This window comes from Nylanderia fulva, unplaced genomic scaffold (assembly GCF_048542155.1).
Source record: "Nylanderia fulva isolate GAGA-0341 unplaced genomic scaffold, ASM4854215v1 Scaffold13, whole genome shotgun sequence".
Taxonomy (NCBI): domain Eukaryota; kingdom Metazoa; phylum Arthropoda; class Insecta; order Hymenoptera; family Formicidae; genus Nylanderia; species Nylanderia fulva.
In genome coordinates this window covers 3325852-3346994 of record NW_028189518.1, presented here as the reverse complement: position 1 = coordinate 3346994, position 21143 = coordinate 3325852, and the positions used below count along the sequence as shown (strand labels likewise).

Genomic DNA, 21143 nt, shown 5'->3' with positions numbered 1-21143 from the left:
ATTATTACATACAAATATCTGAATGATTGCTGTTTAATGATAACACAGGCCTGGTTTTGATGTTGAGTACACGAAGTAGTTTCCTAAATAATTTTGTGCTCTGAATCTGAATCTGGCTTCAGAATTTGTCTATCACGTTAAATTTCCGAATACGGTAAAAGATGTCAAAAATGATGATTTTTGCCAACTTCGTGCATTTATATTTTAGAAACACCAAAGTTTTCTAAATATTTCTGATAATCGTCAATTGTTCATCACATTAGTACTAGTCTTCCCCTTTAAAATCTATTTTTAATCATTCTCGTATGATGTTTTGTTCCCGAGATATATCACTTTAAAGATAAGAAAATTACATAGGAAACTACTTTGTTTGCTCAAACATATCTTAAAACCCTCTATTTTGCAGGTCCGTGTAATATGTGAATATTTATTATTTTTGTTCTCGTCAAATGCATTTAACTTTCGCATCTTTTAATCTCGTCTCTTAATCTGAAATGGTTGAAATATATGACGCCGGTTGTTTTTCAGCTTGAATAAATTTAATGCAAATGACATTATTCTCCCCCTCTTTCTCTCATTCGCTGCATTTAATTAATTCGTATACCGATTATATGACGATCAAACATACTTGCAATATTGCTTTCTACGATATTGATATAACGTATTGAAACAGTAAAATGTAGAAGAACATTTGTTATTTTCATCGGCATACATAAATAACATTCCAGTTTTCGGAGCATGTGCCCCCGTAAAATCACAGGGAATTATTTCCATGACTGCCTGCAATTATTTGCAGTTGTTTAAATAATGCCGCCTACTCTTTCATTGCACTTTTGTATTTCAAAAATATATGAGATCAAACAATTAACATAAAATATTTCATTCTTATTTAAAATTCTTTTATTTTCTGTATGATATGATTCTCGCGCGATGACATATCAATTACTAATACAATATCTTTTGTTATTCTAAATTAAATTTAAAACATAAAAGTGAAATATGAGAACATCTCTGTCTCGTTTATAAAAAAAAAATAGAAGAAATAGAATCTATTTTTATATAATATAAATAAATGTACATAATATAATATAAATATAATATAATATAAATATAATATAATATAAATATAATATAATATAAATATAATATAATATAAATAATTGTACATAATTTTAAATGCATTCTGTTTAATTGAGAACTAATATCATTTATGAATTTTCTCTGATTTTCTCTTATAATTTCTGTCAAAAAATGTTATAATATAATCCTTTCGTGTTAATTTATTCATCTTTTTAAGTTGCCATAAATAATTAAGAGTTTCTGACTGATACTAATTTCTATATTTTGAACAGATTTTATTTTATCTACATTAAATTTATTTTCATTGTTATTATATTTATATATCATTATATCGTCTATATTATTTGTTTTAATTAATTTGAAATGTTTTATCTTGTAAAAATCAATATAAAAATATAAAATTAAATTATTATATAAATAGAATTAGATAGAATTATTATATAAATAGAATTAGATAGAATAATATAATCTCGAATAAATAAAAATTATTTTTTTTAAATATAAAATAGAATTTTTTCTTTCTTTTGCTACATGCTATCGAGTATAATATCATATATAGAATTTCGCGAGATAAAATTGCAATTTCATGTGTTACATCGTTCTGAAAACAAAATGTTCACCGCTTCGAGTGTAATAAAGCAAACGAATGTAACCAGAAACGTGTAAGATAGTAATTCAATAGAATTTTATTTTGGTTATTGTTGCTCAAATTTCCTTCCTACCTCCCCCTACTCTCTCTCTTTCTCTTTCTCTTTCAACATGCACGTGCTGCATCAATCTATTATTCTTCTTAAACATCTATTAAGATGATCCACGATGAGGTAAAATGCGTGTCAGAATGCGTCAGAATTAAAGCGAAGAACAGCAATCTATTATGTAAACAGAGAGTCAACGCAGCAACTTGATGCATTTTGCAGCTCATTAAAAGTGATGATTGTACTTAAAAGGTTAAATTCATAAGAAGGGTCACGGTTTCTCTTAGACTTCTATGTATTTCCTGGATTTTATTTCAGAAGCCTAATTCCGCGAGCAACAATACAAAGTTGAATGCAAGAACATTTCAAATCTTTGTTTTGTTATTAATCATTATTAAAATTGAATTTTAAGAATTAACTAATTAATTTTATAATTTTAAATTCTTTAAGTTTTAAACTTAAAAATTTTTTTAAATTTCGAAATTTCTGTGATCTATTTTTTTAGACTAAATTGTTTTTAAATATGAGAGAAAGAAAGAGATTTATTTTTAAAACCAAGAAAAATATAATTTCTCAAATACTTAAGAAAGATAATTAAATCGCTCTGCATTGAGCTCAGCATTTACATCATTAAATACATAATGGCATTAAGAAAAAAAAATATATATATATATATATTTGATAAAATTTAGCAATAGATATAATTAATTGCAATCACTGCAGAAGACATGAAAATCTCTGTAGTTGAATTGCAGCTATACACTAATAAACCAATCAATTTATGTGACAGATAATATTAAAATGTCATGCATATTCAATAGATGCAATCTTTCAATTAATCTTAAAACGTCATGCACATTCAATAGATGCAATCTTTCAATTAATCTTATTAATCAAAAACTTATATTTCTTTTCTTTATAAATTATTATAACATATCGTGCATCATTGATTTATTTTTATGTATTTTTGTTATAAATAGTTGCATTGTATATTTTATATATATTATAATATTAAACGAATTTTCCAAGTAAATTCTTTCATTGACGCGTTACTATAATTTATAAACTACAATTTGATGCAAATCCCCTATAGGCGTTGAACAGATGAGCGATAATTTCAATATTTATATAATTTATGCAACACGCCTCCAGAATATATGATAATCGATGAAAGCATGAACATGCGAGCATTGTTATACAATTATCATTCTTTATTGCATTCATGTAATTGAATATCTATGATGAATATTATTAAGACCACACGGTTCTGTATGGATAATTTATGACTTTCTTGTTGTGTGCGCTTTTGTGATAATAAAAGCAAATTTCTCTGTTTCTTTTATAGTAATCCAATTGTATCATGTTATTTATTTACAACGCAAAATAAATTCCATTGTTTTGCAATGCAAATTATTTTTCATATGTCAAAGCTTTCGACAAACAACAATTTTTTATTATAACAGATAGCATTCTATATTACGTACATGCTTAAATCATATTCATGCTAATAAGATGATCTTTATTTAGACACACTATATTTATTAAAATTATATCAAAATAAAATGCAATATAGAACTAATCAATTACATTTCACGAAATAGATCCATCAATACGAGCAAATACGAAAACTGTAATTATACAGCTCAAATTACATAAAATATTTTTAAAAACCATTAGAAAATTCTGTTTTTATTTCAAAAAAATTCTCAAAAACATGGAAACTAATTTAATATTTCAATAATTGTTTAATATATTCAATTATTATATTATCATTATATAAAATTATATCATATTATAAAATATAAATTTTTGAAATTAGAATTAAAAATATTAATAAGAATTTGCAGATTTCACTTACCACTGAACATCGGCATCGTGAGTTCCGGATGTAGCTGAGCCAGTTGTCGTGAAAGATACATTTGACTGCGGCAGTAAGTAGTCGATAATAGAACATCTAATGTGCCACCTCTAATTGTGCCACCAGAGGAAATTTCACCTGCAGGATTACTCTGTTGACCTGGTCCGGAAGTTACAGTTGCAGTAGAGCTTGCAAGGGCGTCATTGTGTCCTGTGAGATAACATGTGAAAAATTTTTAAGTAAATAAATTATTTCTATTAATCATTAATAAAATTGATAAATTCATATTTACATTGTCTACATTAATATAAGATAATATTTACACATAGTGCAGGATTTCTTTATGTCTTGAAACATACTATAACTACTTTTTACAAAAAATATTTTAGATCATATAATACCTTTTTTCTAGTAAAAATCAAATGCATATCTTCACACATAAGGTAACTCATCTCGCTTTTTATGTGTTAATATTTCTGAAATACTTTTTCAATAGAAATACTTTTTCAATGTATATCATATAAGTACGATATGAAAAGAATATAAAATTTGTATATGTATATTTATGCACACACACGTACATACATATATCTCAGAGCTTAATTTTAAATTCAATTGATAAAATTTTATATGAAATACTAATGATGATCATTGTTATGAAAATTATTAGTTCTCAATAGATAAAATCGTAATATAAAATGAAAAAAGTACTGTTTTCTAAAGAAATATGAATGCAACTCTAAATATAATGCATTAAAGGATAAACTTCTTACAAATAAACCTCGAGGACATCAGAAACAACTGTAAAAAAATTGAAAAAAATCGGAGTTTAACATTCTCCGATGTTTATAGCATAACAAACGAAAAGCGAACATAAGCCTTTGTGCATTAAAATTTTGCAACTATACATATTGAAAAAAAAACTTAACTTTTATTTTAATTGTATACATTCAAATTTGATTGCTGGCAAGTACTGCACTGATGCATTTGCGCGCATGATATAATTATTGTAGTAATACAATAAATCCAAATTATTATATATCAAGTAAACGAAGAAAAAGAAAAACAGAAAATTAAATACAAATTACTCAAAGTTCTGAAAATCAGTAATCGATTATTAAAATATTGTTATCATGCAAAGAGAGAGAGAGAAATTTGAAATGAAATACTATATGAATAAAAAATCATTATGCATCAAAATTTATATAATTTTATTATAGAAATGTAATAACTTATAAATGGCGGAAACACATAAATTTTTTCCATGATATGACGGAATAACATGCGCCGCGAAGAGTCGGAAATTTATATATTAGTTTGATGCGCAGAAGCCAGAATACTGAAGCTTTATCAGGTATGGATGCATCGGGCACATAGCAGAAATAGCTGAGACAGCATTCGGATACATTCTCTGAAAGCGTAACATTATAGTGCCCGAAAATTAAGTGTTTCAAATATTAAACTAAATTCCTCATTTCTATCGCGAAACGTTTAATATCATAATTCGTTGCTTTTCTTTTAAAAATAAAAGACAAAGTAGTGAAAGGTGTTGCGGGGCTATTATGTAATTCACTCAAATTTAATTTATATTTGATGCTAATAAATAATTGTATTATTTAATTAAAGTGTCGCAAATATCTGAAACAAAAAATTTAATAAATAATCAGTGAATAATTAATAATCTTGCATCGGTATTGAACATGACACGTGTTGCGCGTATAAAAAGATTTTTAACATATTTTCGAAACTTTAAAACTGTGTATGAGTTTGCGTAAGATCTTATGTCGAATACGTAAGATCTAAGTATATTTAAACATTCAAAAGTGTTTGGATCGCAAGCAGCTTTTAGCTTAAAAGCAGCTTTTAGCTTTGTGTCATAAAATGTGTCTACAGAATAATCTGAATAGTAGCGCAATAAATAATTTGCATCTGGCACATCTTGCAAATAAACCATTAATTCATTTATTGAAACTCAAAAAATAGGTATACAATTATTGATATCTAAAAGTATTTGACAAGTTTTTTTAAAATTAATTAGAATAAAAAAAATTCAAAGGCATACTGCTATATTTAAATAAAAAAATATATAAAACACATAAAAAGGGAATAGATCAATTGAACATATTTAACGTAAAATTAATTATTTTATCATACTTGTATAAATTCTGATATAATTACTTGTTTTAATTGTTTAAACTTAATAGCCAATTTTTTATATTTTTTTGTAAAAAATAATTATGAAAAAAATTTTTTATTATTATATATCAAATAATGTGTCAAAATTATATTTTAATATCACATTTTTAATATCGTAAATATCAAGAAAGATTGAGTGCATAAAATTGACAGCATAAGATTGAAAATAGAAAGAAAATAAACACTTAAAGATTTCGATTTCTCGAAATAAACAGTTTTTAACATAAAATCCTCAATAAAAATAAACCACTCATCATTATCAAATATTAAACATCAAGAAGTTATTCTTTTGTGTTTTATGCACAATAATTATTCGCGTTTAAAATGAATATTACTATTATAACTCGTAAAAAAAATTCATCAAGGTTAATGACAAACTATATCTGATTTATAGTGTTACAACACAGAGATAAGAATTTTTCTCGTAGTTATCAGCATAACGTAAGATAATTTTTAATTTTATAATTAGGTACCATTGTGAAAAAGTAACGTGTCAAAAAGACATTTATCAAGTAATAAATACTTTGTTATAATTCAATAATAATAAAATGTTGTTTTAAACAATATCAAAGTGTATGTATAACATACTCATTTAATTGCAATAATCTGAATCAATATTATATTCACTAATGATTTGTTAACATATCTGCTGCATGCGAAGGATTTCCGTGCGTGATAAACGCTATTTCCTCGTCAATTAATTTTTTTATAATAAACACTGATACTACATTTGATGATATATAAATGCAAAGCACATTTGATCAAATAATATAATAATGTTGTGGAAGTATCACCAGTTTTGTTATATTAAGAATGATATCGATAATTAAAATGCATCTTCCATTAATCAACAATTACATTTACAATGAAAATACAAAAAATTAATACCATTAAAGTCTACTTAAAATAGTTCAAATTAAAATACTCGAAATAAAAAAAATACAAATCTAATAAAATATAAATTATCTGTTAAAAATACGAAAATTTATCTAAAAAATTATCTTAAAAAAAATCTTTCAATATCTTTGTAATTGTGTGAAACTTTGAAACGTCAAGAGCGATCATCTTCAATTTCTAAATTAAATTTAAATCTCAATATATAATTTAGAGGAAGTGCGTTTCGCACATATTCTCTATTTTTACATATCTCTCTCTCCCTCTCTGTTTGTCTCTCTCTTTCTCTTTCTTTCGATATAAAACATTAATGCTCTTGCAGGTCATCATGCATGACGCAAGCTGTGATGCGCTATATGCTTGACGCGGTTTTGCCGTTTGCTACTTCTCTTCTCATTGATGACGATAGTTGCAGACAAGTTGAAATCGACACGTGAGGATGATCGTTGAAAATAAAAGCGCAATACAAGACCCGACTGACATGCTTCTACAAGATATCCAACGATACTACACGCCAATTCTCGTACATTTCGGTCTGCTGGGCAACTGTCTATCCGTATGCGTGTTCTTCGGTACGAAGCTGCGTTATTCCTCGTCCAGCATTTACTTGGGCGCGCTGGCAATAAGCGACACTATCTTCCTGGTGACAATCTTCGTAGTCTGGCTCAGTATGGTACATGTGGATCTGTTCAATCGATGGGGCTTCTGCCAGTTCTTCATTTATCTCAGCACTCTCTGCAGTTTCCTCAGCGTGTGGCTCGTAGTGACCTTCACTGTCGAAAGATACGTGGCGGTCAAGTGGCCGCTTCGTCGTCAGTCTTTATGTACGGTCAGCCGAGCAAAAGCTGTAGTGATTGGGCTGACAGCATTAGCGATTCCAATCTGTAGTCCGGTACTCCTATTCTCTACATCCAATGGGAACGCAACTGGCTGTGATTTGGATAAGGAGTGGGAATCCTGGGCCAAAATCTACAATACCTTCGACACTGTCATGACGTTCGCCTTACCCCTGACCATTATAGTGATCTTTAATACCCTGATAGCGCGCAACATTTACAAACTCGATCATATCCGACGAACTTTGACTACAGAATCCAACGCCTCTTCCTACGATAACGCTCAGACTCTTCGGGATAGGATGCCACAGACTAAAGTTACGAAAATGCTTCTGCTCGTATCGAGCGCATTCTTCTGTCTCAATATGCCATCGTTCGTCCTTAGGGTGATTGCTTTTCTTTACGTACGTATTTACATTTAAGATGTTAAATTTCAATTGACGTATTAATCTCATCATAAACAATTTTTTTATCTTAAAGTATTAATGGATAATAAACATTTTGTTAATTAAATCTTTTCTAGAATCAAAATTTCTTTCTCGATCAATTGCAATATTAACATCTTATTTAATTGAATTACATAAAACTGCGATATATTAATATTTGCACTATTATTATAACTACACTATTAATATTCAATTAAATCGCTGTTGATATTATATCGTAGTATAAATTTTGATTTACACTGTTAATTTATATATTAAACTACGACATACTTTTTATATTTTAAAGTGTTAATTATTGTTATATCTGTTAAATTCAGGAACATCCCGAATCACCAATATGGCTCATTGCGGCGCAGCAAATGTGCAATCTATTATTCAACACGAGTTTCGGAATAAACTTTGTTTTTTACTGCGCGAGTGGGCAGAATTTTCGCAGAGCGATGGTCCGCATGTTTATGAAGCGATCAAATTCTAGAAGAAATACTAGAAGCAAAACTCTCATGCAGATGGCGAGTCATGGAAAGCAGTATGGTAAATACTTAATTATAACAATGACAAAAATGTAGGTGCACGAGCATTACATTGATCGAAAAATATGTTCCTTCTTCTTTTTTCTAATATGATTCATGTTAAGTAACGAACGATCTAAGATTTACGATCAATTTGATAAAACTTCGCATTTTTTTAGTTTCAGAATTCACGCATAGATGCAATTCGACGAAACAATCGCACTTGAACAATACGCAACAAAAAAATTCTCACGAAACGCAACAGTTCTCAATAAATGAAGAATTATGATACAATGAAAAATTCATTTCATCACAATTAACTAAATAAACCATGTGTTAAAAGTGGACAATTAAAAACTGATATTATATAGTGCACGGATATATGTACAGTATTATAGTGCACAAGAGTTACTTACCAGCCTCAAGTTCTGTAGTTGAAAGCGGACCTACGTTTCCGAAAAAGCGTTGATCCAACAGTTGAAGAAGTTGAAGCGCCGCATCGTGAACCGGAGCGCGAGGACATCCTGTATTCATTAAAGTGACGTTGATGACACTGGTATAGTGATCGCAAGGATATTCTCTGAAAAAATTATAAACATTCAATTTTTACGAGTCTTATTGCTGTATTTCGGAAGACGATTATATCATCGATTATATCTTCATTAATACAGAAATATGCGTCCCATAATCTTTACTCGCTATATGTATATATCGTATTTTCTTCTACTCAATAAAAGCGTGATTTTATACGATGAAATTTATATAAGATATACATTTTTAAATTTATGCATACCTAGCGCTGAAAATTGTTGCCAAAGCGAGAAAACAACCGTCAGCTACTTGCGGAGCACCAGTATAACATCGATCTACCACCCAATCCAAGAGCGTACCAATATCAGGATTTCCTTCGAGCAACAAAACGACGGTTTCACGTGCGAGTGCATAAATCTGCAACAGAGGTATGACGTTAGATAGAATATAAGATATCTTAATTCAATGTGTAATATGTATATTGATAATTACAGTTGTACATATAATCTCGACTGTTAAAGAGAACAAAAATAACGTTTGCAGATAAAAGCTTATACGAAAGAGAGACAATTAATTTACCTTTTCATCTTTACTGGCCAATAATGAATCCAACCATTGATATAAAATGGCGCCTTCTTCTGAAAGCGACTGCGGATTGAAGCACGATCCACAACAGAGTAATCCGCTCATAGCTTGCAAGGATGAGAGTTGCAATTCCGTGCAAGATTTTTCCTCCTCTTGCATAGACGACGTGCTTGTAAGCGGTTTGCCGTAAACGCCGGCCCAACTGGCAAAGAGCATGAACAGGTTTCTTCTTAAATCCCTCTTCAACAAGGTGTAACAAATCTCCACTAGAGAAACAAAAAAATTAACAATAAATTACTCAGACATTATATACATATATTCTTAATTCAAAACTTGGAATTATATTAAAATAAATTATATTTAAGTAAAATTACTTACGTGAAAAACTCTTAATCATTTTCCTGATAAAGTTACAAAAGTGCAATTTAATGTCTCGTACAGCAGGTGCTTCCTTATCGGTCTCGTTTTCTAAATAAATGCGCGCACCATCTATGTATTCGACGAATGTAGGATGTAAGGATTGTGTCTCGCGATCTAATACAGCTGGGCTAAAAAAAATTACGCAATGATTTCTTTAAATCCTGTTGGGTGTAACAAATTAATAAAGAAGAAAAAACAAAATATACAGTTAACTTACCAGATGCCAAATGTTCCATATTCGGCAATTAATTCTAGTACTCTTACTAACTGCAGTCTCAAAGCGTCACGTCTTCTTCGCCGTCTCATATTTTCCTGTTTTCGATCTACTGCTTCTCGGATGTAAGGAACCAACTCTTCCATCAAGTCTCTGTCGTCAAATAATGAAAAAACGTTTATAATTTATATTCTACCTCACAGAGAATTTTTTATACACAGAGAGAATTTTCTCTTAGAATTTATTCTGAAATTCATGGTAATCGTGGGACAATATGATGTTGGAAGAATTTTATAAGATTTCTCTGATATTTATCACAATAAAAATATTAATATCGATCACAATAAGATATAAAATATGTTTGATTAATTTTTCTAAAATAGTAAAATTTCAATAATTTTAAAATATTTTAAAACTATATTAAAAACTTATTCTTTAAATGTTTTAAATAGAATAGATGCAAAAAGATGATAAATATATAAAATATTTTATATAAATTTTATATGCAGCATATTTTCAATCCAGCTTAATCGTTCATGATAATTTTAACATACAATGTGATAATTTTTGACTTATCAAACATGATAAAATTTGTAGTGAAAATTTTGCTGTAAAATATAATGAAAAATTCTCTCCATGTATAGAAATATTATATACTTACTTTAAAGCATCGGCATTCACTTTTCCAATTGCCTGCACCGCGGCATCTCTGACGTCGACGGCCTCGCATCTCAGCAAAGGTACAGTCAGCTTGTATAAGGCTGCCGGACTCGCGTTAGTGCCCGGTGATTTGTTATCACCGCGTTCCGCGGATAAACTGTCCGGCGAGGAGCTGCAAAAAAGACACTACTGTGTTTCACCACTTCCAAACTTATTTACATAGCTTTCTATTCTATATTACAGTTTTGTAAATCAATAATTTTCTATGTGCGCTCAAATATATATCGATCAGAATTTAATCTCAAAAAAAAGCGATCGGGAACGGTCGTGAGGCTAGGCAAGGGTGGCGATACGCAAATACGCGCGAAGAAAAGAATAATTGTTAGGTCGGCAAGAAAGCTCGAGCACGAAGCTGAAAGTTCAATGAAAAAAAAGTAGGTATCAAAACTGTGTTGCGTTTTATATAAAGGGCTAAGAAAAGAGACGAAGATTCAGAACAATGGAAGACAGAGGACAGAGTGCGATTTTTACCAACGACCGTTCAAATCCCGGGTGACATCGAAGGAAGCGTGGTCGTTTTTTTTTGTTCGCGATTATTAATCTCTCTCAGGCTCACCTGGTACGCTTGTGACGAGTGTAGATGCCGGAAATGGACGGTACAGAGAACCGGCCCGGCAGGGTCTGCGCCCCGCCGAGATTCTCCAGGCTCTGACTCAACTCCTTACTCATGCACAACACACCAAACTCCACCGTATGCTGACCACTAGAGTATGCAATACAGTGTACCACCAATGCTCCTTGTATCAGACATTATTTACTGCTCAGAGAGTCTACTACTCTAATATCCCAGATAGGGAAAGAAAGATGTACATGTAATGTACGAGACATAGAACGATAGGAGAGACAGCATGCGAGAGATGTAGTGTTGCAAAAAATAAAGCGAAGTGTGTTTATATGCATAGAGGGAAAGGACAGAGCAGATAGATGGATCCCGCTCCCGAATGCAAAGCACGAATTTGGTACGAATTGGTGCCGCGATGCCGCAGAATCATCATTGTAAAATGTGCACGATATTAAATAGGGTATATTGTGTATAGTATTTTGTGTTTCATTAAAAAGATATTATTTAAAAAAAAATATTCGATAATTCGATAATTGTGCCAGTGTACAAGATTAACACTTAGAATGGAAAACTTATCAATTATTTTACAATTCTGTAAAATATTTAACGTAACAATTTCTTTGGACAAGTAAATAAATAAAATGTTTCTGTGAAATGATAGACATTGATATATACATAATCCAACACCAATTGATACCAAGTGATATTGATACTGATTTTATCTTGGTGATTTACTTTTCTTAAATACATTTAAAGCTCTAATATATTATTTTGCTAAACATGAGCCTTTAGTTATTCACAATCTTATTTGAATCTCAACAAATTTATGTGTAAATACAAATCGCATAGCTTCTATCGATGCAAATACATTTTGCTACATTTTCATTGAACATAAATTCTTTGTATCTGCAACGAACGTAGCGATGCACAAATTTGCACACGTATTTTTCATTGAGTGATGCATAATAAACATGAATAATCGTTTAAGTTTTGAAGCTCTATTGACAAAATTAAATAATAATAATATGTAATAAGATGATACACATGATATTTAAACTCCTGCCATTTAATAGCTAACTTACCTGAGACTGAGATCTGGACTGGCGCATCGAACAACTGGATTTGGCACAGGTGGTACAACTCTATATCCAAAAGTCAGATAATTTTTCCAGATGTGCATATAAACGTCTCTTTCGTTTATCGGTTTTCTTACTGTCGTCGAACTTCTCAGTAACGAAGCTCGGTTGTCATTCACTGGACTGTGTACAATTAAATGAGTATTAATTCTTTCAAAATTAAAATTATATCTAGTAAAAATTAAATTGCAAAAATTTAATCTTACGTGGGATCTACTACTGAAAACAGAGAGTTTATGCGAGTAAAAACAATAGGCCAAGAATGAGCAACAGCGTTTGGACATAATGTGAGTACTCTGTCCTTTTCTAGAAAGGCAAATAGACAACTGGCCCACGGGTCGGCTCCATTTAGATTAAGCGAAGAAGAACTCTTGGTACTGTTTTCATCGTGAAATCCTGCAATATAAAGGAAATATAAAGATATAAATAATATAATATACATAGTTTATATATAGTATTATAAATGAAACATTACCAGCTGTCCACACACAACTACTTCTATCCGCTATCCATTGTAAATCAACATTAGACGTAGATGCAGCAGCTGCTTTCTCAGCTGGAGGTAACATATGATAACATTTTTCCAAAACGGTAGGACAGCAAGCGTCGATCACATCAATAACAGGTTGATCATCTTCTAGACCTCCTAAGGATATAAGATATAATATAAAATGAGATATAATCAATATTAAGAATATTTTATCCGCTCTCAAAAATGAGATATATATATTTACATTACAATGTATTATATGTAAATATAGCTACCTAAAGTCTTCATTAAAAGTTTAACTTCGCGAAGGATATGAACAGCCAGTCTTCGAGGATAAAGGCGACAATTGCAGAGCATAACCAGTGCAAATCCTTCTACCAAGTAGAATATGTTCGAGACGGGTTCTACTTTCTACAAACAAGAAATAACATTAATGTGTATTTGTATGTATTTTATGTACGTTTCTTTTTATAAATGCTAAAAAGAACAAAAAATTAATGCAAACCTGGCCTGATTCGCATTTTTTGATACCAACGTCCACTCGTATATTCACCCGTGTATTATCTACCGATTGTTCCTTAGATCTTATACTGGGACTCGTCAGAGCGTTCTTCCAACTGGTCAGCAGTTGCAACAGCATTCTCGAGCCATTGTCGACAAGCTGCGGAAATGTATCTTGCACGTCCCTAGCTAAGAACTGCGTAAATCCGAGGACGACATCCTGTCGCCAATCGGGGAAATCTAACACTAAGGTTTGTAAACTTTGATATGCCAATGCGCGTAATTCCTCGTCCATGTGTACCGTCAAACGGGACAGTAAATCAACTAATTCTGCACCAGTCATTCCATCAGGAATTAGTCGTGGGACAGCGGCAACGCAAGTTCGGAAGAGATCTATTCGCGGCTTACGCTCCCCGGTGATCATCTCGTCCGGTTCCTTATTCATATTTTGAGTGCTGGTCATCATGAGAGGCCTGCCATAGTGGACATCCAATGCGCGCAGAATATCGACAAATACTCGGCGTACGTGTGGAAAATACGAAGACATTCCTATGCTTCGTGCAGTATCTTCTGTCAACATCTAAATTAAAGAAAAATATTAAATTATAACTATATGTTTTTAATAAATGCATTAAGGCTTCTGATTTTCTCGCCTCTGATATCACAATAGACATATATATACCTTATTTAAGAAGGTCTTCTTAACACGCATGGTGTTTCCGCTTGGCAGTACGCCCATAGTACGCGGCATCGGCGGTTCTCCCTCCTTCTGTTGCAAGCTATCAGCTACAACGAGAAATGCTCGAAGTCCGATGCTCATACGTTCGGGAGTTAAAATTATTTTTACCGGTCGTCCGACAGATAACAAGTCGAACACTATTTCGCGCATCGCAAAATCCAGTCTTTCTTGCGCAATAAACTGAATAATCTTTACGAAAATATTCAGCGGAGTGTCTCGCGGTACTACTGCCTTCGATCCTTTAGGAAACAGAGAATTTACTATACTCTGCAGTCTGCTCTGTGTGGCCGAATTGCTCTCGCACTTTATTCGTATCATGTAAACCCATAATAAACGATATAAAGCCTCTGTAATATAAAGAATACAAAAAATATATTTACTTCTTTTTTTTTAAGGAAAACAATGCATATAAAATTTGTAACCTTACCTAATGCAACTCGACACATCTTTGGATCGCGATTCTTCAAGTGAGATAAACACATAGCTAAAAAGTAATGCCAATTTTGTAAGAAAAACGTTTTCTGGCTGACACAAAGCAAACAAGTTACTAATGGAAAAAGTGCCAGTCTATGCTTGGATTTTGTACACATGTCCAATGTTGTTGAATACAACATTTCCACAAAGTTCTTCAGACATGGTACATTTACTTCGTTTTTCACAGCAGCAGCAACAGGGACGAGTATCTCAACGAAAAGACCAGCTAAAGCATGTTTAACATCTTTGTCTTTCACTTCTAAAAAGTATTGAGCGCATTCTTGCATAAATTGAAATGATGCCTCAAACTCTTCTATTGGTACCATTTTAACTCGGAAAAATTTCATCCCCATCAATAAAGAAATAATACTCTGTGTAGTATGAGGACCTGGTTCTTTAGCTCGTAGTTCTTTCAGTTCTACCATAAAACGTTTTCTTACTGACATAAATCTGGATTGTGCCAAAACTCCGATTACTTCGGCATAAAGATCAGCAATGATATGGATATTAGCTGCATTTGGTTCGTTTTGTATGCCTTCTCTGTATTTAAAGTGTTTAAAAGCAATATTTTCGATATAAGTTACTAAATCTTCATGTCCAGGATGAAATGGTAATTGGCGCAAAACCTCAATTAACATTAAACAAAATATAAATTCAACAGCAAGATCTCTACGTTCTTGCAAGAGATCTGCTTCGCTTCTTTCCACTGTTTCTACACTTCCTGATACTATTGTATACATAATGCTGAAATGTGATATATTTATTATTAATACTTGTAAGATACATTTTTTCCAATTAATTTACCTTTTTCCTTTTTGGTCTTCCTTCCCAGGTGCAGGTTTCTTATGATCACCGCCTTGTTCTACAAGTTGACGTTCGTACCAATTGAAGAGTGCTTTCAATATCGAGGGCAAACAGTGCTCGGCAACGGAACCAAAAGCCGACAAGAGTTGGTCAAATTGTGGATCTTCTCCTCTTTGCAATACTTTCGATAATTGCTTTTCCTAGAAAGAACATATTTAGCATTGCTTCAACATTGTTACTTACAAAATTGTTTCACTGATCACTTACATGTTCTGTCATAACAGCTTCCATCTTCTTTTCCGCCTGTGAAGTAAATTCTGCAAACAGAATACGCATCACATACTCTCCTGGTCTTAGATCCATGTCTCCTATTTGTTGTGGTTTTACTGTCTCTTTTTGAGCACCCCAAGGTAATACGACAGTTATTGCACTGACTCTACTTGAACTTGATTCTAAAAAATAATATAATTATTTATGTGTATATATATGTATTTTTATTTTATTGTTAGAATTTATAAATTTACCATTTCCAGATACCGAGGTACTTGCAGTATAAATACTGACAGCATCACTGCTTTCTCCTTGCGTAGTTCCATGAACTGTAAGAAGCTCTTGCATAGGTTCAAGAGCAGTTTGTGATGTTGATTCTGCCGCTCCCTCATGTAATCCTTCACTATGTGTTGCCCTTGGTTCTAGGGCTTCTGTAAAAGCAAACAATATATATCTCTAAAAGTTTCTATTTGTAAATCCATTTTCACATTTTAAGCTGCTTTAATATATTGTGATACTTAAATAATATATAAAACATTTCTTTAATTTCATATTAATATAAATTGTTGATTTTAAAAAGCTATTAAATATTACATCTAATTATATATTTTATTTGTGATAAATAATTATATCTAGCACAAAGGTAGTCTTCAGTTTAATAAAAGAACATAACATCACATAAAGAGAAATAGATTAAAAAATGAAGCCCCTCTATTATGTAACACAACATAGATATATAACAAACACTAACTCAATTATATCAGACTTAGTATCCGATTGTGCGCGTATGTATAAATCCTCAGTATCATAAAACAGTATCTTACCTGTCTGGGGCTCATTTCCCGCATTTGGTTGAGTTTCTGCACCTGTGATAAATTCATAAATTCATTAGTTCCTGAATTTATTGCTATCTATGTATATAACACCTAATAACCAACCTTCAGTCATGTTGCTGATTTTTGTCTTTTTTTCAGGCAGCACTTATATGTTGAATATTGCCATGGTATGATTACATCTGCAATTTAGTAAATTTTCATTACAAAATAATATATTAAATATAAAGTACTATTAACAGAAAATGACATTCACATTCTTCATATAATAAAAACCAAAAAAGGAATTATTTATTTCACCTTGTTATATCATTGGATTAACCAACATTTATATAAATAAAATGTTTTATTTAACAGATATATTATATAAATGTGTCTGTATAATTAATTAGATACATGGAACAGAAATCCCTAATTAAAGTGGTAGAACAGTTTATAGACCGTGTAACGTGACGTTTACCGTAAACCTCAGATTAGAGAAGTATCTCACGGCACAAATTACATCCTGGATAATAACGCGGGTCAGCTAATTTAATTATTGCGTTGCATGAAAAAGTACGGAATACTCGGGACACGTCAAATCGGTACATAATACACAAATTACAAAGCGATGTAAAATCACAAAGACTCACTGTAAATTCGCGCGGAGTGTTATCACCGTGACGTTTCGCCAAACTCGCATCCATTTGTACGTATGACGAGGAGTAATAATTCGTCGTAGAAAAAATGGTAATTCAACGCATCGTTCGATGCAAAACTCCGGCTCGATTCGTATTTACTTGCTCCGTATGAACTCTCCACCTCTCTTTTACTCTTCTCCGTCCTTTCCGAAGAGTTTACGACTTTTTTTTTTATTCTCGTACTCCCGTTCACAGTCTATTAGTAGGTCTACCACTAGATAGCGTTGAATCTGTCTTCTAGCTTCTTAAATTGTACCAACAGAGTTTCTCGCGCCACGACTATTTCAAATATAATCAAATAATTATTTAACTAGTAACAATTTTTTGCAAAAATATTTGCATTATTAATTAATAAAAATATTAAAGAATATTCTTTACATTATCATAATATATAATATATTTAAATGTAATTTGACATTACATTTATATAATTATAAAAGCTATATATTTTACTGAAATATATATTACATAGATGTTTGATATATACATATATATTTTTGAAGGATAAAAAATAATACTAAAATTTATTTCATTGAGATAAATAATATTGTAAGCATATTTCGTACGGAATATAATCAAGTTAGAGATGTGCTATTAAACGTACGTGTCATATTTATTTTTACGCGAAAATTTATTTTTGTATGAATATACGTGGATACAAAAAGAGTAGCACACTTTCCCATAAAGTTTTAAAGTGCAAAGTACAAGAATTATTTCTGTTATCTACATATATGTATATATATATTTTATATATGAAATTAAATATTCATTGCATATTATTATGTTGTATTATAAAATTTAATAATATGCAGAAATTCATCATAAAATTGTGTTTTTACAAAATAACGAAATGTTACATAAAGACATTGCATTTAGATATTCATACATACAACTGTATATATATACAGTTTATCAGGGACAGCCAACAAATCGATTGCAATCAATCGGTTTATTTTACAAAATAATATCATGAAACAATATCTCTAAATTTTTAAATCTACACATTGACTACTTTTAGTACTGTTTAATATATATGTGTAAAAATATATAGATTGTTAAATTATTATTAAATAATAATTTGTAAAATTAATCAGAATTTAACAAATGTATTAATTTATTAAATTTATTAGTTTCAAGTTAATAAAGATTCATTGTGACTTATGTAATGAGAATACTTTTAGCTGTTTCGAACAACGTCAATAAATCGTGAAATATAGTTATTTCAATGACGATAATGATTTTTTCGTTTTTCAGTATCACGTGTCGTTCAAGTGAGACGCGTTTTGCAATTACATATGACGACTTGCAATGATAACAACTAGCTGGCTGTACAGGAACGCTTTTCAGGTGCATTGATCGTTCATCGGGAAATCGCTCACACGGAATGATTACGCAGTCATAAAGTGTGACAGTCTATTTCAAGGTTGTCACTTAATCCAATACGCGACATTTGAGCCCCTGAGCCCGGGTCCGACCTCTAACGAGCCCGAGCTGATAACGTTGGCACGTGGTTCGTGATGCCTTCTTACGAACTGTACGTATTGATATGTATCAGTACAGAAGACTTCATTGAAATCTCGCTTTTATCGTGCAACTTCCTCATTTTTTTATCTTATCAAGTAAATTTATATCTCATTATCATCACAGATAAGTATACATAATATTGGACACTTCAAAATTCTTTTTGTATAAAATTGTATAAAAAAGTTATATATCTTCTTTAAATAAAAATTGTAAAAATATATTTGTATGTGATAATGTAATTTTCAAATTAAAATTAGAAAATTTGTTCTATATAATATTTTTAACAGAGAATGTTATTTTAACTATTGGCATAAAGCTAATTATTACGACAAAATAAATGTATGTTATACTATTTGCCAAAATATCATATTAGACATTATTTCATATTGACAATTCAGATGAGTTTAATAAAATCGTTACACTAGAGTAAAAGATAATTATTGTTATACTTTGATGCCTCATTTATATTAACTTTGGTTTAATTTTTATTTTTCTCTCTTTGTTTCATTTATATACAATTTCTATATCAAATTTCTATATCGCATTATGCAATATAATTTTTTCAGTTCTTAAAGATTGGAACACTGTTATTGATTATATAGTCTTTATAAGAATAAAAGTCTAACTAGTTAAAAAAAAATATATAGTCACTTACCTAGCAACACTTTGATTATACTATATAATCATTCTGTATTGTTATCCAAATGTGTTGCTGATCTTACAATGCCAATATAAATAAACTATTCAATGTGCTAACTTGAAAATGTGCAAGATATGCATATCTGATCATTGTTAGATAGACATCCAAAAGACTGCTGGAGTAGGACTGCGAGACTGTAACAGATAATAAGCGAACAAATATAAATAGATGACAAAATATTGTTTTCAATTTAATTTTATTTTAATTTATCAATTTCATGTTTTATTTGTAAAATTGTTTTGTTTGCTAAAATACCCAATATTAAAAATTAATGATTTTTACAACAGATGCTTACCCCAAATATTTTCATAATCAAGATATTAAATCTAAACTCATCATAGACTCTACATTTAAAGCGTCTTTTCTATCTCAAGCATTGTAAGTTCTTCTAAATTTAATCGTAAGGCCAATGTCAAGTATAATTCAAATTGTATCAAGGTGTTACAAAATAAGACTCGAATCGAATTTAAGCTTAAGAATTAAAGATTAAAGTGGCTGTAAATTTACTTGTTCTCCATCACACATATGAAAAAGAAATCAATCAATGAGAAACAATATATATGTATATGATAAAGTATTTGATAAGAGCGAGCCAGATTCGTATTCGGTATCTGCACCACGTGTGTGTGTAGGTGAAAGACAGCTGATTTTAGCATCGGCTATTCTGCACGCGCGCGCTTTTCTCACAGGTATATAAATACACTCTGGCTTTTTGACGTTACCCCATTGAACCCTGGCGCGGATCCTCCGCAACATGATGGCCGTGAGCCAGGATTACGCAAGTGACGCGTCCCGTTGACCTCCTTCTTCGGAGAAGATTGACCTTGCATCTTGTTCTTTTATTGACAGAAACGCGCAAGCTCACCTTGGAAAAGGGTTAAAGTTGGGTTAAAATACGATCAGCCACTTGCGCCCTGAAGATAGATATGAAGACTCGGCCGGTAAAGGGATGCAAGATGCAACTTCACGCGGTCACGTGCTCATTAAATGTCACTTGTAAATTGGCAATAATGAACTGATACAATTTCAAGCCTTTTGGAACTTTGCTAATCAAATAAATGAATTAATAGATATTAATTAATTTTTCGAAGATACCTAAAATCCATATAATATAGATTATAGATATTCCATTAGTCCAGAGACGATAAAAGCGTTCTGCTAAAATTCTTATTTAGTAGAGGTGTTCAATAATGCGTCATTTTATTTGTACAAAATCAATATTTATTCGTTCTTTCAACAAAACTTTATATGCCATCTCTTTATCATAACACGTTTCATTATACATTCAAATTATTTAACGAATGAAGAAGCGAAAACCGCATTCGGAATTCAATTTTCCCGCCAGCGGGGCAAGTTCAAAATTTCGAATAACCGCGACGCCGATCGCGGCTGGCCGCGATAGGCCGGTCGCGATTGGACGGAACGTCGTTGCGGCGCGAGAAAGGA

General features: G+C 31.1%; 2 protein-coding genes and 1 long non-coding RNA gene across 11 annotated transcripts in view; 1 reads left to right on the top strand and 2 right to left on the bottom strand.

The window, feature by feature from the left end:
* The window catches only part of fry (microtubule binding protein furry), a 29945-nt gene extending 12203 nt beyond the window's left edge, over window positions 1-17742 (bottom strand). For 2 of the 3 annotated variants that reach the window (XM_029304873.2, XM_029304874.2), the window contains exons 1-21: window positions 17426-17742; window positions 16899-16975; window positions 16785-16826; window positions 16215-16391; window positions 15958-16142; window positions 15691-15890; window positions 14840-15630; window positions 14356-14759; window positions 13678-14253; window positions 13448-13583; window positions 13158-13328; window positions 12889-13078; window positions 12629-12805; window positions 11541-11687; window positions 10926-11096; window positions 10268-10417; window positions 10009-10178; window positions 9625-9896; window positions 9308-9462; window positions 8931-9094; window positions 3634-3843 (exon numbers count right to left, since the gene is read on the bottom strand). In XM_029304873.2, coding sequence (XP_029160706.1) covers window positions 3634-3843; window positions 8931-9094; window positions 9308-9462; window positions 9625-9896; window positions 10009-10178; window positions 10268-10417; window positions 10926-11096; window positions 11541-11687; window positions 12629-12805; window positions 12889-13078; window positions 13158-13328; window positions 13448-13583; window positions 13678-14253; window positions 14356-14759; window positions 14840-15630; window positions 15691-15890; window positions 15958-16142; window positions 16215-16391; window positions 16785-16826; window positions 16899-16908 — 4498 coding nt within the window. In that variant the 5' untranslated portion in view covers window positions 16909-16975; window positions 17426-17742. The remainder of the gene's footprint in view (window positions 1-3633; window positions 3844-8930; window positions 9095-9307; window positions 9463-9624; window positions 9897-10008; window positions 10179-10267; window positions 10418-10925; window positions 11097-11540; window positions 11688-12628; window positions 12806-12888; window positions 13079-13157; window positions 13329-13447; window positions 13584-13677; window positions 14254-14355; window positions 14760-14839; window positions 15631-15690; window positions 15891-15957; window positions 16143-16214; window positions 16392-16784; window positions 16827-16898; window positions 16976-17425) is intronic. The other variant, XM_029304875.2, reaches the window with a different exon arrangement.
* Window positions 5006-10003, top strand: LOC114932592 (thyrotropin-releasing hormone receptor-like). 7 transcript variants are annotated; one of them, XM_085479805.1, is made up of 6 exons: window positions 5006-5616; window positions 7046-7963; window positions 8323-8536; window positions 8694-9070; window positions 9312-9473; window positions 9589-10003. In XM_085479805.1, the coding sequence occupies exons 2-4, from the start codon at window positions 7163-7165 to the stop codon at window positions 8801-8803; spliced, it is 1125 nt and encodes a 374-aa protein (XP_085335931.1). In that variant the 5' UTR covers window positions 5006-5616; window positions 7046-7162; the 3' UTR covers window positions 8804-9070; window positions 9312-9473; window positions 9589-10003. The 7 variants fall into 7 exon arrangements, with proteins under 7 accessions (XP_085335931.1, XP_085335930.1, XP_029160711.2 ...); XM_085479804.1 differs by having other exon boundaries at window positions 8694-9218; XM_029304878.2 differs by having other exon boundaries at window positions 5006-5197; window positions 7133-7963; window positions 8694-9473; window positions 9589-9890.
* A 1130-nt stretch (window positions 17743-18872) lies between the features above and the next one.
* Window positions 18873-20650, bottom strand: LOC114932594 (uncharacterized). The gene is made up of 3 exons (XR_003819930.2): window positions 20420-20650; window positions 19653-19831; window positions 18873-19084 (listed from the first exon to the last, which is right to left on the bottom strand). It is a non-coding gene; the product is annotated as an uncharacterized LOC114932594 (long non-coding RNA).
* Between the last annotated feature and the right edge of the window lie 493 nt (window positions 20651-21143).

Excerpts from the sequence above, each read along its gene's own strand:
- LOC114932592 (XM_085479805.1), top strand. The coding sequence starts at position 7,163 with ATGATCGTTGAAAATAAAAGCGCAATACAAGACCCGACTGACATGCTT. Across the intron at positions 7,964-8,322 it reads GGGTGATTGCTTTTCTTTAC|GAACATCCCGAATCACCAAT; the intron begins GTACGTATTTAC and ends TGTTAAATTCAG. Across the intron at positions 8,537-8,693 it reads GAGTCATGGAAAGCAGTATG|TTTCAGAATTCACGCATAGA; the intron begins GTAAATACTTAA and ends GCATTTTTTTAG.